This window comes from Pseudorasbora parva, chromosome 4 (genome assembly GCF_024679245.1).
Source record: "Pseudorasbora parva isolate DD20220531a chromosome 4, ASM2467924v1, whole genome shotgun sequence".
NCBI classification, from domain to species: Eukaryota; Metazoa; Chordata; class Actinopteri; order Cypriniformes; family Gobionidae; genus Pseudorasbora; species Pseudorasbora parva.
This window is the reverse complement of record NC_090175.1, coordinates 14858863-14878890: the sequence shown is the minus strand read 5'-3', so window position 1 is coordinate 14878890 and position 20028 is coordinate 14858863. Positions and strand designations below refer to the sequence as shown.

General features: G+C 37.4%; 1 protein-coding gene across 1 annotated transcript in view; it reads left to right on the top strand.

Moving 5' to 3' along the window:
• Positions 1-20028, top strand: part of cfap58 (cilia and flagella associated protein 58) — a 145928-nt gene that overhangs the window by 103384 nt on the left and 22516 nt on the right. The window contains exons 16-17 of the mRNA XM_067442635.1: positions 13014-13133; positions 16327-16460. Of these exons, the coding sequence (XP_067298736.1) occupies positions 13014-13133; positions 16327-16460 (254 nt within the window). The remainder of the gene's footprint in view (positions 1-13013; positions 13134-16326; positions 16461-20028) is intronic.

Here is a 20028-nt window from a genome sequence, read left to right as displayed (position 1 = left end):
AAATGCCCCAGCCACTTTCTAACATCTTATGGAAACCATCTTGGGAGAGATACCTGAGGAAAATTGCTTTGTGTTGACTGACTATATTATCATCAGAATTTCCTTGATCTCCAAACTGTTTTCCAAAAGTCACTCGTGGCTGGTTTAATGATTAACCTCTGACAAAGTAAGATCTGCTCACATACAGTAACATATGTACAAGGCTGACCCTAGTTAACTGGAAGCGATTTGTACTTATCCTGTCCCAAGATATTTGTATAAGCTGAAGCATAAAATTAATATTCATTGTAAAATACAACTTTAGCCTAGTTCAGACTGCACGATTTTCAAACTTGTCAGGTCACTGCTCTTTTCACACTGCATGACTATCTGGGGTATCATTCAGTCACTGCTGTGTTCACACTGCACGATGGTTTGGCGACAGAGGAGTTCACACTGCTTGACTGAACAAGAGGAAAAATCGCCGACAACTCTTTCTCTCCGGTGCGCAAACTACACGTGCAAAGTGACAAGTAAGCAACGCGAGATCACACGTGCATCATACCAGAGTTCTCGCGCGAGACTTGGAATTGTTATAAAAAATGATAAACTGCACAAAGTTTGCTTCAAATTGTATGTGCGCTGATTTGTGGAGAAAAAAAAAAAGATTATGGTGGAGGAAATTGTTGGAGAGACAGAGGAAGGCAGGATTGTGTTCTGGAAAGAGAGTTTGAGGTAAATAAATAATTTTGTAATGTGCTGCAGCTGGGGCTGGATGTGCAAATGTTTGAGCTTTGTTTCTTTTTGATAAAATTGTAAATATATCTATTAAAATACTGATATTCTGCTCTATAACTCCTCCCTGAACCTCTTTCATTGGCTGTCGGTCATCGCCGATGTAATTTTCAGTCAGAACGCAGTTCACACAGCAGGAGTTTCAATCGCCGACAGGTCCAGATATTTAGCATGCCAAATATCTCACCGGCGTCGTCGACTCCTCGGCGATTCTCTCTGATCACGTCTTTGATTATTCACACTGCGTGACTGTCACTCGCGTGCACGAGCACCGATTTGCCTATGATCTCGGGCTGTTGTCTGCGATTTTGCAAAACCTTTCGGCGACTCAAAACCGGGGCAAAAATCGGGCAGTGTGAACTAGGCTTTAGGTTTTATTGATAGTATAGTATGTGGCCATCTCTCAATTGCCATAGAAATAATAATAGTTTCTGTTCCTCTCAATTCTGATTTCGTTTTAACTCCTACGGTGGCCGATTTAGTCCAAGATTAACATGGCAATCCTCCTCTTCACATTCCACACGGTGCCATCGAGTGTTATAACGTGAAAGGCGAAGCTTGAATTTATGGGTATGTCCCTCTTTGGCTAATGTACTTTCAAGATGGAGGGGCAACATGGCGACCGGCATTCGAACCCCTCACCCGTATGTATTTTCAATGGCATATTATAAACTTACAAGAATACTTTATTACTTGAAAGAAGTAAATATACACCAATGAGCACATATATTTTTGAAAGAACTAAGTGTTTTTAGCTAAGAATAAACTAAAAAAGTTACACAGTGTAGCTTTAAGTGTTGTTATAATTTTTGCCCCCTGTTTGTGCTGTTTTTGACCTTATTAGACCTGTGACCCACTAATTGAGACCCACCGCTCCAAGTCACGTAGGCATGCCTTTACTCTTTTGTGATAGAAATTTTGCCATGACAACAGCAACAAACAGAAACCATTGTGATTTTCAAAATCTTCTCTAGCTGTCAAGGGAGGATGTCTCTGCCGCAAGACACGACAGGTCTAAAGCCGGTAGACGTGCAATTGTCGTCCGAAGTCTTTGGCAGAGAAAGCTGTTGCGGGGGTGTGAAAATTGAGCGTATGTTCCCATCACTGTCATTCACAGCATGTCTTCATCTCTGAATGGAGTGACACACAGAACATCTGTTTGCTTTTAAACTTGTGCTTGTCGTCCTGATCGCACTGAAGCTTCAGGTGTTCTCCATGTCACATGGGCCTCTCTGATTATTCAGTCCAATACAGAGTAAATAAAGTCAGGATGAAGCGAAGCAACAACTTCCTGTGTGTTCCTTTTTGTTACCAATGTGTAAAACATACTTCTTACTTAAGAGGATGACTGTAGACATGTTGTTAAATATGAGATTGGGTGAGAGAGAGATGGAAATGGAGGCAAAGTGAGCGAGGGATAAGGATTTGAAGGACCCATGATGCGGTCATTGGATTAGAGCCAGCGATTTTTTGTCATTTCATCTGAATCAGGGAGGATGGAGAAATTCAGATCATAGCCTTTAGAGATGATGCTTTTCTTTTCAGCAGGAAAAGTCCATTTGATGGTAACACTTTACTTGAAGGGGTGTGCATAAGACTAACATGACACCTTCATAATCATGACATGACACATGTCATGAATATGAAGAAGTTTTATGCATGTTTATGACAACTGTCATTAGGTGTCATTCACTCAGTTATGTCATTTTTGATGCAAATATGACATTATTTGCAATGTCTTTGATATGACAACTTGACATAAACCAATACATCATAACCTGTCAGTGTCTTTGTCATGACAACTTGACATTACCAAGACAACATAACCTGTCATAAACATGACATAGCAGATTAATTATCAAACTTAAGAAACTACTTAGCTGTATGGTTTAACATTACATTAAACTGTCATGTGGTTGGTTTTGACGTTGGCTGTCATGAGGCCATTATAATGTCATCATTTTTTTTTTATAAATTGAATTTGTCATTAACATGTCATTAAGTGTCAATACTCTCTCAAATTATTTTATAACGGTGTCATGAATATATGTTTTGACGTAAACTACAGTGGTACACGTTGAATTTGTCATTAAGATGTCATTAAAGGGGGGGTGAAATGCTGTTTCATGCATACTGAGCTTTTTACACTGTTAAAGACTTGGATTCCCATCCTAAACATGGACAAAGTTTCAAAAACTAAGTTGGACTTTTGGATGGAGTATTTCTGTGTCAAAAATACTCTTTCCGGTTTCTCACAAGTTTCGGAGAGTTTTTTTCGAGTATGAATCTGCTTGACGTCGACAGAGCGGAATGTCCTTGTATGGGCCGTACAGGCTCTTCTCCCGGAAGGGTGCGCGCGCGTGACTAGAGCGAGAGAGGAAATGCACGCCCATAAACACTCTCCCAAGGTGAAGATCCACTCGACCGCGCTCCACTTTATTCCTATGGGTGACATCAAGCGACTTGAACGCTTCAGCACAGCATTCCGGGAAATGACAAGAAGCGTGTCGCAAAAGTGGATCTCCATGGTCACTGCTGTCTCAGGACTTCACCAAATCAACAATGTTACCAAAGAAGTGTGTTTTTGACGGAGCGGTACCCCAACGATAAAGGTTCACGGTCGTGCTTTGGAAGCAGGCGGTGAGTAAAACTGCTTCAAATGTCTATGTTGTTGGTTACCGTTGCTTAAATAAACATCAGTAAACAACATGATCGTGTATAGTTAATTTATCAATGGAGCATGCAATCTATGGTGTGTTTAAATACATTTGTTTAGCTGACCAATATAGGTGTCAGTTTGTTTATTGTAAAATCACCCAAACATAAACCTATGTGCTACAAATGTGCCTCATTCAAATGTGCTACTCCATTGTTTTTTTTTTAATACACTATGACGTGCACAACCGTTTTGCTTGCTACTGCTAAGGTTTAGTCGCATACAATAGTCCATAAACCAAATCATGTCATCATATACCACGAGTAAACACACACAAATGTTGACAGGCCACTAAATACAGTACATACCACAGAGACGGACGTCCTGATTTTGCTGCTTCACCCGTTCAATTTATTTCATCCTCCGTATCTGATTCTGGATCATATATGTATTAATTGAATCTGATTGATAGCCATGGTTTATTAGGGTAACGTTTTCTTTTCCATGCATGACGATGTCAGCCGCATGACGTTTCAGACGCCCTCAATGCAACAGCTGCGCGCTCGTCACTCTTTAGCTCCGCCCACACTATACGCCTCCAGTCGCTCATTTTTTTCTGGAAAGACTCAGTACAGCCTATCTTTCTTTTATATAAATATAATAAAACTAAAGACTTTACGGAGATATGAAGGATGCAATACTACTCTATAGGTACTCAAGATTGACATGAGATTGACTGAAACTGAGTGTTTCACCCCCCCCCCCCCCCCCTTAAGTGTCAATACTCTGTCAAATTATTAAAAACATTGTCATGAATATTTTTCTTGACCTGAACTATGGCATCAGAGAGATAATAGAGATAATCTCAAAATTAAGCTCACAATGATAGAGTGGCACCCACAGACATTTTTTACACCTATATTATGTCTATGGTGGCACCACTGGTTTGGAGTACACTTTGACGGACGTTGGCCGAGTCTTAGTCAGGTTAGTTTATTCAGGTATTTAATGTAAATTTAGTTTGCAGTAAGAAAAAAAAAAAAAAAACTCCCAACAACATCATTTTGGGTTAAATATACTTTATTTAAACTTTTGCAAACACTCTTTAACAAATAGTTTGAGTTTAATCTTACCATTTCTTTGTTCGTCTGTTTGTTATGGCTGAGTCCTGTGAGCTGGTGCACCGTCAAAAGGGGTTCGGGCCGAAACGTTGGACCTATATATACTGTTCCGGCCCAGGATCTAGCCGCAACCATTCCTTGTTCAGCCCGGGGTGGGGCTCCAAAGAACATTCCTCTTACTTTTATAGAATCAGAAGATAAATTAGTGTTAAAGTGTTATTGTTCGGTGTTTGTTTATGTGTTTATATGATGTTGTTATATATGTTTATTTTGTGTAATGGTAATTATTTATGTGCGTGTTTTCCCCTTTTTGAGTTAATTGGTGCTGGTCACTAGTGTATAAATTCATGCCTTGTGTTTGTAAGAGTCAGTGGTGTTCTGTGAGAGAATAGGTCTTAAAAATCAAATTATTTCTTGAATGCCTATTCATATTTTTAAGACATTTAAAATTGTCTATTATCTGACCTTCTGTAGGAGCTGGTGGAGGAAACTTTATGAACTGAAAAATTTATTTTATAATGCTGTTCTAAAATAATAATTCAAATATTAACACTTAATGACATTTTAATTACAAATTAAACTTGTATCACTGAAAAAAATAAATAAAATCATGACATTATAATGGGCTCAGTTAACATCAAAACCAACCAATGATGTATTGGTTTATGTCAAGTTGTCATAACAAAGACATCTCACATAATGTCATCTTTGCATTAAAAATTACATAATTGAGCGAATGACACTTAATGACAGTTGTCATAAACATGCATAAAACTCCTTCATATTCATGACGTCTTATGTCATGATTATGAAGGTGTCATGTCAATCTTATGCACATCCCTTCAAGTAAAGTGTTACCGTTTTAACCAATGTCTAAGAATAGAGGTTGTTTGCATTTCTGCTCTAGTGTATAGTGTATGCATGTGTATACAAAAAAATACAAAAAACAAGGGTACTAAGAATTTCAGGCCCCATCCCAAATGGAACAATGCATATGCACTGTGAACTTAGAGTACAAGAGTTGCCGTGTGTGCATGATCGTGTGCGTGAAGTCCACGAGACCATAGGGTGTCCCGTTTGTAATTTTAAGTTTCAGAAGAGGAGTTGAAATGCACCCTTGATGCGCACCTTCTTCCCGGCAGTCGAAGTAGCCTTGAACGCGCAAGCAGTGTGGTGCAGCGCAGAAGCTGTGCTTATGGAGAGTGGGATGAACCGCGGCTTATGTAGTGCAAATACAGACATGTTCAGTGTTCTCCTCCAACGCCTGTCTGTCTCGTTTGATTTATGGTGGGCAGCATATATCTGCTGCAAATGCGACCGTGTTCCCCTCTGTCCCAAGCACATATGCTTATAACATGCTGTATATAGGTAGTTTGTGTGATATAATTAACCTTAATGTTAGGATATGCCTTAACAGATAGTTTTACTGAACACTTTACATGATTTCATGATGAAATGTGTTATGTTTCATGTTAATCAGGTCAATTTTGATCAAGAACAATCCACTGTGGCTTTAATTCAGCATGAGCAGTGCAGGAAAATAGACTCTGCGCCGAAACGATTGGGGCACTGCTGCTTTTGCTCTGCTCCTGTGACGTGCTGCCTCTGCATGCGGTGTGAATGCTCTAATCTGTTAACATGGGCACCAAAAAAAAAAGATGCCATGCTTACGCTTTGCTAACACGTGCAGTGTGAAACCGGCCTTATGTCGCAGAAGTGTAAAGTCGGAGGAAGGCCATGAGTAGCCTGGGAAAACCCAGACAACTTCCGGCAAATTTAGATTTGCTCTTTAAGTAGCCTGGCAAAGAGCTCATTTAAACCCATTTCTAATCCGTCGAAATCGTGGCACCAATCAGAAACTTTGGAGTAGGCTTTACACGATGACGAAAGCGCAGTGACAGTGGAGCCGCCAGCCGCCGTGGAATATCACTCGAATCAGCTACCACGTCTGTTTGAAGCGATCCTTTTGGTTAAAACCCAAGCAAAAAGAAAACACTCAGCTACCAGATGTGGATTACACTGGCTACTTTAATGAGGAGTATGGGGAGTGTGATCATGTACTAGCACCACACAGCTGCTCTGTATCTGGCCTTTCTGTGCTTACTTCATCTAGATCTGGTAATCATGACTAGACTGCACTCAAAAAATGAACTTGCACTGTTGTTAGTTGCACTCAAATCATAGTTGTTCACATTACTTAAAGGGATACTTCACCGTAATATAAGGTAACTACAGGGGTTTAGGTTAAGGTTAAGGTATGTGGTGGCCAAAATTATTAGAACACCTGAAAGATCTGAAAATATTTACTTTTTTTGCCATTTCATTGTGTTCATGAAACATGCATCACATATCAGTTGAAGTGGATCGTACCATTTTTATCTCCTTTAAACTGTAATATTTTGTATGTCCACCTTTTGCAGCAATCAGAGCAGCACATCTCTCTGGCATAGTGTCAATATATTTCCTCTGAGAACTTCAACACTAATGTTATCTCCTGCCTTCTGCAACTGAAGCCAAAGGCTTTCTTTTAAATGCACAATAGATCTGTCCAGTTTATTTTCCAACTCGCCCCAAATGTGCTCGATCGGGTTGAGGTCCAGACTTTGAGGGGGCCAGTCCATCATTTTCAATTTTTTTAATTGTCACTTTGGATCAATTTAATGCATCCTTGCTGAATAAAAGAATAGATTTCTTTAAAATAGTCTTAGTGGCTCAAACTTTCTTCATAGAAAATTCAAGGTTAATCCACTTTAAGATGGCATGTAGGTTTTTATGTGCATTTGGGGATTTTTTAATTCACATTTTGTTTCTATCCAGCATTTTTATGCAATATTAAAAACATTAGCATTAAAATATGTAAATGAAAACCAGTTTTCTCTTGAGAAACAGACAGACTAGTAATTGAACATTTGTCTGTTATAAAGCATGAGAAGAGGTTTCAACAATGTCACAAACTGTGCGCAGATTTGCCCAGAGGAAGGCCTGCGATCAACAGTCAGAGAAAAGTAATTTGAAAGAGCTTAACTTGTACTGAACCTGAAACAATCCATTTAAGATCTGTATGGAAAAGGCACTTCAAAAGACTAACCTCTGAGAAATAAAACATTTCCTCTGAGAAATAAAGCCCCAAAATGTTTGTCATTCGTGGTGTTTTATTTATAGTAAATATAGTACGACAGGTGTAATAAACAGACAGGTTGTTGGGTCTCCGTGAGCACACGTGTAACTGCATTAGCATTATCAAAGCTCAGCCCACGTAGGGCCATGAAAATGTTTTCGGATGCTGAAGTGATGCATTCTTTGATAAAGCGCCACGAGTTCAGATGTTTGCGCGAGACTGAGAGTTGGTGAAAGGTGGAGTCTGAGACTGGGTTTGATCTCGCCCTTGTTGTGATCCTATAAAAGTCAGTGTATTATAGTCCAGACGCCTCTCAGTCATAAATCATTCATTCGCTGACTCGCTCTCTAACACACGCTCACTTCACTATGGATGAAATTATGACGAGACGGCCACCGTGGCTGTGAAGAAACGACAAAAAGAAAAAGAACAGAAAATATCTTCAGGAAAAATACTGGAAGCTTCAGAGGAATAATGCGTTAAGCTTTCAGCTCTGCAATAAATCCATAGAGCGGTGTGCGTGCGTGTGTGTGTGTCCATCTTAGTAATGTGTTTAAGACAAAGAACTGTTTTGTGGTTGTCAAGGCCATGAGTGTGTCTTCATTTTGAATGCTGGTCCTTTTGATCATGAACGATCTTCTTTCAGACGTCCTAAACCCCCTGAATTCATGATCTCTCCCATGGCACATCATTTATATTCCATGGAAAATTCAGAGCTTTCATATTAGTGATCATTTTAGACACCAGACAGGCTGCATTTATTAGCATTGATGAGTTCAAACTGGTCAGGACTCCCTCTCTAATTAGCAACATTGATGATCTGTGTGTGTGTGTGTGTGTGTGTGTGTGTGTGTGTGTGTGTGTGTGTGTGTGTGTGTGTGTGTGTGTGTGTGTGTGTGTGTGTGTGTGTGTGTGTGTGTGTGTGTGTGTGTGTGTGTGTGTGTGTCTGTGTGTGTGTGTGCGTCATTACTTGGTCAGCGCTGCGATGGAGTCTTAGTTGTACATCTTTCTTTCCTCCACACACTTGGATAATTAACACTTGCTTACAAAATGAATTAGCTGTCAGTCCCCTGAATCCGGCTGTATCCTTTTCCTGTGATGTGACACTGAAAAACAACTTCATTGCTTTTGATCGTACGACTAACAATAGACAAGAAATCTTTCTATAACGCTCTGAACTCACAATGAACAAACAAATATCTTTTAAAGTCTTTTCAAGGAAAAATGCTTCTATTTAGTGACAGATTTTTAACATATCAGAGAACTTTCACATTGTTTTAGTGGATGTTTCATCATAAATTACAGTCCACAAATAGAATATATAGAATAACAGCACTGGAATTTGTCGCTGTATAAAAATTAAACAAGGGTGAAAATGTTACATTTGTCAGTACTGCACATTTAAAGGGCCCCTATTTTGCTATAATAATGGTTTTTAATTGTGTTTTGCAGTTCTCCTACAACAGGTTTACATGCATCCACGGTCAAAAACACTTTAATTTTCTCAAAATATACTTTGCAGCGTCACCTCTTTCTCACAGTGCAACTCAGGCCCTGTGTGCTCTAGGAACCTGCAGACAGTTTGGGCTGTTTCCACTAAATTACAGAAAATAGTGGAAAAAATAATTTTGTCTGTGTCATGTTGTATGCCAGATTTACTCAAATGGGTCTGAAGGGATGATCCCCTTTTTTTCCCCTTTTTCCCCCTTTTTGCCCCTCCCCCGACCCTGCTACCCCATTCCACCACCCCCTCCCACCACAATATACAGTGATATAAATGCAATTTTCCAGTGTCATTAAATTAATTATACATGCCGGAAGCAGCCCAAAGTGTCTGCAGGGTCCTAGAGCACACAGGGCCTGAGTTACACACTTTCAAAAATTAATTTATATAAAAAAAATCAAAAAGCGCCAAATAGCTTACACAAAAGCGGTTATGATAGCTTACACAACATATACTTACATGTTTATCACTTTTAGCAGTGTTTTATGTTACTTTAAAGGGTTTCCTGTAAAATGACACCAACATTTTGAACCTAGACCACTGTATGTGTGTATGGGAGGCTTTTCAATTTGGGTAGACCAAATCCAGGCGTAAATGACATCAGAGTATTTTATTGTAAATACATTACTTTGTGTAAAACATATGCCAAAGTGGTGCATATCTCCAGAAAGTAGAGACTCTAAGCTATAAAATGGTACCACATATGACATCATAGCTCCTCCACAGACATTTAAAATTGAAATTAAATACATGACGATGTCATTCCCGACCCTGTACAGGGTCCTCAGAGTTTAAGAGGTTAATTGAATTCATAAAAACAACCATATTATTATTTTTTTTTCTTTTTAATTCAATTTCTACACTGAAAAAAAATATTGTTGGTTTAACTTAAAAAAGTAAGTACTCTGATAAATCATGAAAATGGCAGAATTTGGCATGTTTCACTGCGTCATCACAAATAAAACACACACAATTACCCAATATGCTTACAAAATCTTTTAATAATATTTGAATTAAGCTTGTCCATTCTTTAAAAATGTTCATTGTATTAACTTAAAATTTTAAGGCGACAAGTAACTTTTTTTTATTATTTTTTCTTTCAGTGTATGAAATGATTTCCCACAAATTCTGTGTTGTGTATTTTCTGGTAATCAAATGAAGACATAATATAAATTTGTACTTAATGAAACTTTTTTTGTCAAACAAAGCTGCACACTTGAGCTTTATACTGTTAAAATTAAAACACGGAAGACAAATTGTAATATATTACTTAAAAATAAAAATAAAGTTTTTTATAGTTGGTCATTATTACATTAGTGTTAGTATTATTATTACACTGAGACATATCTAAATATTACTGTATAACTAATATATTTCTCAAGTTAAATCAAACTTTTATTTTGACGGGTTGCCATGAATACCTTTGAGTTTCTGTGTGTTTATGATGCGATGGTAGTTTTTCTCAAATTAAACAGTAAAATGCTGATGAAGTGACTCTCAGAGTGGCTCTGGAGATGATGGACATGTGTATATGTCCTCGTATGAGATGGAAACACACGATTGTCATGCAATTCTATGTGTGTGTGTGTGTGTGTGAGGTCAATAAACTGCGGCTCAGCGCCATTCATTCACACAAAACACAGGACACGCAGGACTCATAAATAGTCTTTTTGCTGTTTAATATTCACAGACACTAGTCTATATCACCAGATGCATTCTCAGGTACCGAAATGTGGTACCGAATAAACTAATGTGAATCGGTACTCGGTAGTACTGACGTAATTGGGTCGGTGCCCTTAAAGTACTGAGTTCTGTACCCAACCCTAACGTCCGCACACATGCACATTTTGGTCAAAGCAGTAATAATGTGATTAAGGTGACTACATGCCTGTTTATTGCAATTAAAATCGGTGTACGCCACATAGTTTAATGCAATTATGGTTACTACGATTATTAGTTTGATCAAAGTATTGTGTTTACATGAGGTAAAGTATAATCGTAATATTGCAGTCCCTGACAAAAGTCTTGTCGCTTGTGTACAAATTGACCTAAAGTGCCGCTGAAATATATTTCTAATCAAGATTTTTTTTTTACAAGAAATGGCTCATTTTAATCCCACCAGCTTTTGTAATAATGTTTCAGTGAAAACTAAACTTTCAAAAAGTATTCTAATATTCACAGCTTGGTAAAGCCCATTGAGTAAATTTTTGCTAAGACATAAGTGTTGTCACCTTGTCATATGAGCTTAACCTGTGACTAATAATGGATCAATTAGGTCTCAAGTGTGTATAAAAAGAACCCCAGTACACTAGACCTTCACATCAACTGCAACTAGACCTCTGCAAACATGCCTAAGATTCACCCTGAGACTAAAGTTTTGATTATCAAGAGGCTGAAGACCAGATCCACTGCTGATGTGGCAGACACCTTCAATGTGTCTCAGCGTCAAGTACAGAGGATAGAAAAAAGATTTGAAGAGACTGGAGACGTTTTTGACAAGCCCAGGTCAGGCAGACCCCGCAAGCCAACTGCTCGAGAGGACCGTTTGTTGGCTCGAAAATCCAAGGCCAGCCCATTTTCCACGGCAGCAGAGCTCCACGAGACCTGGTCACCTTAAGTCCCTGTGTCAACCAGAACAGTTTGTCGGATTCTGTCTCGAAATGGCCTCCATGGTCGAATCAGTGCCCAGAAGCCAGCACTAAACAAAAGACAATTGAAAAACCGTGTGGCATTTGCCAAGGCCCACAGCCTGCTAAAAGGATGGACGCAGGAAAAGTGGCAGAAGGTGGATTTTTCAGATGAATCTTCTGTTGAATTACACCACAGTCGCCGCAAATATTGCAGGAGACCTACTGGTGCCAGAATGGATCCGAGATTCACCCAGAAAACAGTGAAGTTTGGTGGCGGAAAAATCATGGTCTGGGGTTACATCCAGTATGGGGGTGTGCAAGAGATCTGCAGGGTGGAAGGCAACATCAATAGTCTAAAATACCAAGAAATCTTAGCTACCTCTTATATTCCCAACCATAAAAGAGGCCAAATTCTGCAGCAGGACGGTGATCCATCGCATACTTCCATCTCCACATCAAAGTTCCTCAAGGCGAAGAAGATCAAGATGCTCCAGGATTGGCCAGCCCAGTCACCAGACATGAACATCATTCAGCATATGTGGGGTAGGATGAAAGAGGACGCATGGAAGACAAAACCAAAGAATATTGATGAACTCTGGGAGGCATGCAAGACTGCTTTCTTAGCTATTCCTGATGACTTCATCAATAAATTGTATGAATCCTTGCCAAACCGCATGGATGCAGTCCTTCAAGCTCATGGAAGTCATACAAGATATTACATTTGGATCTCACAGCACCACAACTTAATTTGCTGACATATTTTTGTATTTGCAGTAAATTTGTTCAATTTCTGTATAGGCGACAAAACTTTTGTCTTGCCAAAATTTGACCTTTCTGTCTTGATTATATGATAAATATTTTTTCTGTGAAAATTATTTATTTCAGTGCATTAAACATCATTTGGGAGGGTTTTAGCTTTTCATATAACACCAATGAATTAATTAAAAGTCAGGTTAATATCAAGTATTTCTAGAAAATAGATAAGCGACAAGACTTTTGTCAGGGACTGTATTGCATTATGTACAATATGCACGTAAACACACTCAATAACTTTGATATTTGCAACTTTGCAAACAGTTAACATTCACAGACATATGTATTACACAAAACATGACAGGTAATACCTGAAAAAGCATAATAGGGGCACTTTAAAATGTATTTGATTTGATTGTGTTAAACTATATGTTGTGTGTGTGTTTTGTGGTTGCAGGAGAAAGAGAGACTTTACGTTGAGCTGAAACACATCCTTGCTCGGCAGCCCGGTCCGGAGGCAGCAGAAAAACTGCAGGTGTATCAGCGAACTCTCCGGGAGAAGACCAAACAATTGAAGGTCCTCAAAAAAAAACGGTCTTTTCTGTTCTTTCTTCTGCTCTGAAATAAAGTAACATAATAGTAGTGTATGATAACAATAATAATAATACATATATATATGACCAAATTAAATCAATTAATTGAATGTGATTGTTTAAATTAAATATTTAGTTCAGTTAATTTTGTAATTTATTTATTTAGTACCCCCCAATCTGTGATATGTCGGCTGGGTTTTTCTAACATAAATCATTCCTCCTCTCACTCCTCTCCCATCATCCCCATCTCCTTATTCCTCCTCTCCCTCTCACCATCACACAAAATGAATAATTAGTTACTTCACCACTTAATTAGGAGTTCAGGTCCATCTGGAGACAGCGACCACTAATGTCATTTTTAATGAGTCAGTTCGGTTTAAGCTGCCTCGTCTTGTCCTATTAAAAAGGCAAGAAGCAGAGATGAGAGCGGTTAAAAAGTTATGAGCCTCTGCTGAGCCTTAGGTGACCTTATAATATCCATATGGCCTTGATATATGTTGATCTTTAAGCTGGGTTTTGATCAGGTTTTTGCCATGTAACGGCAACCATTAGGATCCAGGAAACTGACCCTGGATCTGAAAACGAGGCAAACCGGTAGAAAGCGCTCTGTTACATTTGCCATTCTTTTAAAAAATGAACGTCACATTAAAGACTCGAAACTCCTTAGCTCGGCGAAAATCAGAGCTGATCTATTAGAATATCTGCAGTGTGGAGTATAAAACTCTGGCGCCCTTGAACTTAAAAATAACGGCCCGAAGGTAGGCATAGAGGGGTTTGGCTTTCTGATAATTTATTGCCAAGCTTAAAATGAGTTACGCACCGGAGGCATCACTGGCAAAGCTTTAAATAAACAAAGCTCAGCGTAATTAACATTAGAACAGAAGCCTTACTAATGAGCCAAACAGAAAAATCATCCCATTCTTTGTTTTGATTGAAGCATGTCTTCGCGCTCCAGCCCCCCTTTAGGAAATTAACATTAATTAACACCGGTCTTTTGACACGCCAGGCTTTTGGAAAGTGTTTCCAGAGTTTTGTCTTTAGAAAATACCCGTGTGAGTCAGTATATTATTCTACGCTTTATGAACACCTCACAGCAGGTGATGTATTTTGTTTTTGCTTGAAAGTTGATTAAACAAGGCAACTTTTGGCCCGTTTCAACACCTGAATAGGAATTTTAACCAAACATGTTTCAGTTGTTGCAAAAAAAAAACCTAAACTAAAAATTAATTTATGGCAGACTTGGAACTAATTTATGGAAGTTTTTTTTTTTTTTTTTTTTTTTTTTTTTTGTGGATGAAAAAACATGAAAGTGCTTCAATTGAACAGAAACATTTTGAATGCCTATTGTGCGGAAAAAATCCTTCCCGAATTGTTCAATCCAAAACCAGCTCTGCTGCACTGCAAATATGGGGTTTCTTCATTTATTACTCTCTCGCTCTCTGTCCATCTTCCTCCTCCTCTTTAGCTCCCCTCTTCTCGCTGTTCCTTTGATTACTGAGCTCTGGGCGGTTGGGTCACCTGCAGTATGTGGGTGGTTTCGAGCACATTGGATGAATGACAATTAGAGCTTGACTGATATGTGCAAAGATTGACGGAGATCAATGAGATGCCGCAGAGGAAATCACTTCATTTTTTGCTCGGCGGGAGAGATGAGCTGACCGCGTGTTAAGCTGAACACATCCTCAGTGATAGATCACGACTGTACAACTAGGACACATTTATAGCAAAGAGGTGCCTACTGAAGGTTGAGCACAGCTTTGGGAAACATTTTAATGTAATTGACAAATGGGCTCTTAGATGCTTTGCAATATTTAGAGGATGTGCAACATATCTGGAAGTACTAAAGCAGTTGATATAAAGGCTATAAGCTACTTTTAGTGTATTATCATGGTTATGAAGTGTTGTTCAGTGTTAAAAAAAAAAGTATAGTTCAACAGTTTAATTATATTACTCTACTAATTACTGTCTCTAAAAAATATTGCATTGCTTACTACAAATTACTTTCTAAATCCAGTAGAACAATACAAGGATAGAAGTTAATCTGTTCTTTTAACTGTTTCCCCGCCATTAACGGAAATTTCTATTGAAATTGGAAAATGACAACGTTTTCCTGCTTATTACGTTTTCTGAAAGAGTGCAGAATCTCCTAACCAAACACATGCAAACAAGATGCAGAAATAAGTAATATAATATGTCATTATATGCATACGTAAAATAACAAGGTCACCAACATTAAACAGAATATAAACTGAAACAATTAAAACTGCTTTTTCTTGAAATTATATCTCAAATATATTTCACACACACACATACAAATATATATTTATAACTTACAATTGCATGATATAAATTCGCAATGGGGTATTATAAAGTTATGAAGTCAGAATTACATAATTACAATAAATTATTCTTGGACTGACCAAATTACTGATAGGGAGAAGGTAATATTAAAAACATACATTTTAACATTAGACGTTAAATATTTATGTTAAATCCCCTATTGGTTTAAATATAATTGATTTCTTTACGGTATTTAATGCAATTACATCAGAAGTAACTTATTAAATTACAGAAAAAATAAGTAATCCCTTACTTTACTTTTTCAAGAGAAAAGTAATTAAATGATAGTAATTACTTAGTAATGCACTGTAATTAACAATAAACGCTATAGTGTTAATCACGTAATAAACAGTCTGCAAATTAATGGAGGTAACCTACTAAATGTTACTTTTGAATTAATCTTATAAAATGTTAGAAATTATATTTTTTAATGAACAAAATAAACCGCCATTTCAAGTAAAATGTATATATATATATATATATATATATATATATATATATATATATATATATATTTATTATTATTATTATTAAATTAAGCCAATTTGCCAATTTTTAAAAAAATCAATTTGGCCAGATGCGTTTTTTTTTTTTTTACTTAAATGATGCTTAAACGTCAGTACAACAAATTGTAATGTGTACTTTGATATGGCTGCATATAATTAAATGATGAACGTCATGCAGTTCACCTGGTTATGGTTGCCAAAAAATGTTTTGCAGCAACTAGGTGAAGGTCACGGATGTGCACATATCAACATTTCAAACATCACTTGTCCAAACAAAATTAGTTTTACCTGATTTGCATTCATCTCTAATCTTTTTTTATTTCTTCCTAAGGCCCTAACAGCTGAGCTCAACATGTACGAGTCCCAGTCGGAAGAATACAAGTATGAAATTGAACGTCTAGCGCATGAACTCCAGGAAGTCAAGAAAAAATACCTCGCACAGAAACGAAAAGACCAGGAGTACAGGTGAGAGGGAATTACAATTCTGTCATTTACTCACCCTTGTGTTCTTCTAAACCTATTCTTCTAAACTTTCTGTCTTCTATGTAACACAAAATAACAACTTGTTAAAGCTTAAAAGGCAGGATGAGAATGAGTAAATAATGACAGTGTTATTTTTTGGCTAAAATTAAGTATAGTGTTAATTCTGGCAGGTCACGTTAGTCAAGCTTGTCCCCCTGAAGTCAAGCTCATTACTCAAGCTTGTCCCCCTGAATCAGACTAAATTCTCAAATTAGGTTGTAATATTGACATTAATGATATCTGCAATACATTGTTGGTTCTGTTCTGCTTACCCTAAGGGGCTTTATCGCTACTCCTCCTGCTCTTATCCATGCTAGCCGGCAATCCAAACTATATGCTGCTAATTGTCATCTATGATGGTAGTGGTCCTGACAGCATTTATGTGTCAGCATTTGAGTGTCTGTGCATTTGGATTCAGGTGGAAGACGTTAATGCCAGATCAGCATTTAATGTAACATTATATTCCCTGTATAAGTCAGACCCACAGAAAGTGCTCGCAGTGTTTGTATGTGCTTGGTGTCTGTGTATCCGTATATTTCATGGTCCTGACAGAAAATGACCTTCAGTATTGCCAACAAGCAGACATGAACGGCAGCCTCTGACACGGACAAAAATGATACCTCAAATAACGGTGAGAAAGGAAAAAGGCATTTGGAGCTGGAGAGAAATCAATGAGCCAGTGAATTGGAAAGATTTCTCTCATTTCGTCTCTGTGTTCTTGGGAGCAAATCGTGACACCGAAAATTATAGAGTGATGCAAAGCCGGTCTCAGAGAAAAACACTGATTAGTAGGACCCTGCCAAGTTCCACTGCTATTGGCCTTCGATCTAATGAAATTATGACTAATCGTGTGCAATTTTGGAAGCATGTCTGTTGTATAACCTGTGGAGTCTTATTTTCTAAAGCGCTTGCTTAGAAGAGCATCGATTTTATGTATGCAATCTGCTAACCACTACGGTTACCCAAAATACACACTTATTATAACTACTCAGTCACATCCAGATCTCTTTCAGTTTCCCCACACACACACAAACACACACATAGGGCCTTAAACGTGAAACATGAGCAAAGAAAATCTGCATCTAAGTAGGGGTGTAACTGTACACAAAAGTGACGGTTCGGCACGTACCTGGGTTTTAAAAGTCGCGGTTTGGTACGGGTTCGGTACAGCAGGGGAGAGAAAACTAAATATAAGATAGCTTTTTATAAAAAAAATTATTAAACAGGGGTTCACTGAACAAAATTGTCTCAGTCCTTAAAGGAATTCAATCATAAATAAACGTTTTGTAAAGATAATGCTGTAAACTATATAGGGAGCCCTTATTTGCACATTACTATATTAAAGGTTAACAACAGAGCCCAAACTGTTAGCCTAAATTCAGTTGCTATTTATTTTTAGATATATAGTAATCAACACTAAAATAACACATATTTTACAACCATATAAACTTTCTAAATCGAATGATAAAAGCGCTTTTCCTCCAATTCATTGAAATATAATCATTTATAAACAGTGGCTGTCATTTTCATGACAGATTTATTTAAACATACATTACATATATGACCCATTTTAAAATGTATAATACCCATTGAATTGAACAGTACAATTTACGTAAGAATATTTGTATTATTTATACAGGAATTAAAATGCACATTTCTGCCGCAGAAATGGTAAAAAACAGAAAATTACGTTATTGCATAAATAATGTTGGCCGCGTAAGTCATCAAGGATGCACAGTAACCATAATATACTTTGGCATAATGGACTCTGGAATGTAATAGATACAAGCAGTCTCTATGACGTTTTGCGTTTTAGCGACTTGTTGGTGGACCAGTAAGAGTATTAGGAAAATGCCTGATTGCCTTTGTGTGGTGTCTTAATAAGAGGAAAATGAAGTAGCATCCATCATCTCTGGTGATCTTCAATTTCATAACTGCATCGCAGAGAATGACTTGATTTCTAATTGAGATATATAAGGTGAGTTTAATGATTTACTTTTCTCGGATAAATGTTCAGTCCTCACAGTAGATTTATTCAATGTGTATGATCTGTCTATTAATCACAGTAATGAAAAAGTTCCACTACCATTGAAAAAAGTTTTGGGTTCGGAAGATGTTTAAATGTTTTAAAAATATGTTTCATATTCTCACCCAGGCTGCATTTATTTGATCAAAACAGAGTAAAAAAAAAATAAAAAAAAAAATAATAATAATAATAATAATAATAATATTGTGAAATATTATTGCAATTTAAAATAGCTGTTTTCTATTTGAATATATTTTAAAATATAATTTATTCCTGTGATGGCAAATAAAGTCTGTCTGGTCACATGATCCCTGAAAATCATGAAAATTATTCTAATTGCTGATATGGCACATTATTTAAAAAAAAAAAAAAAAAAAAAAAAAAACAGAAAACAGTTGTGCTGCTTAGTATTTTTTTTCAGAATTTGTGCAAAAGAACAGCCTTTATTTGAAAGAAAGCAGCAGATCTGAGAAATCTCAAAAGAAGACACTATCTATGTGAGCTTTGAATGTGTTTTAGATATAAAATAAACCTCATATCTCATAAAATCTTTGTAATGTGCCATGAGATTTGGCTCATATTGCAGACGTCTCTCCCTATCCTATCCTGGAAAACTGTTTGCATATCAAATATAACGTTGATAAGGTAATGAAATGCGATTACCAAGTCCATTTTACCAAGGTGTCATATAGTTAATATAATTGTCTTGCAATCTGTTTCTCATAAAAATGTCTAACAGTATTTACTAAGTAGACTACACTGCAAAAATGCATTTTCGCAGCTCATATCTTTTGTCTTGTTTGTAACATATACAGCTTTAAACCTTTTGTCTGGGCCAACCGCAGACATCATTTCCTCCTCTGTTTCGAATTCTCCTGGCTGTACGTTTAAACATTGCACTTAAGCCTTGCTGATGGGCAGTATATTGATTTCCTTTTTTCCCTCTGACATCTTGTGAGCTCAGACCAATGGCTTAATTCTACACAAATCCCACATCAGTGTTTTCACACCAAGTAAAACAAGTCTCATAAGTAATGGAGAAGGTCTTGTTTTCCTCACGCCAGCAGAGGGATGAAGGCATTTAGCTGAAGGACAGATATATTTAAGGAAAGCGCTAAGTGATTTGCAGTCCATTGGAGAAAAGACAGCTGAATTAAAACAGCTCTGTTATCAAAAACTAGCATCTTAATATGTAACTAAATGTTGGCTAAATTTTATTGTGGTTGGTTGGTTGGGGTTGGTTGAATTGATTGGTTGGTTGGTTGTGGTTGTTTGTGGTTGGTTGGTTGGTTGGTTGGTTGGGTTGGGTTGGGTTTGGTTTGGTTGTTTGTTTGGTTGGTTGATTGATTTTGGTTGGTTGGTTGGTTGGTCGGGTTGATTGATTGATTGATTGATTGATTGCTTTTGGTTGGGTTGGTTGATAGATTGATTGATTGATTGATTGATTGATTGATTGATTGATTGATTGATTGATTGATTGACTGA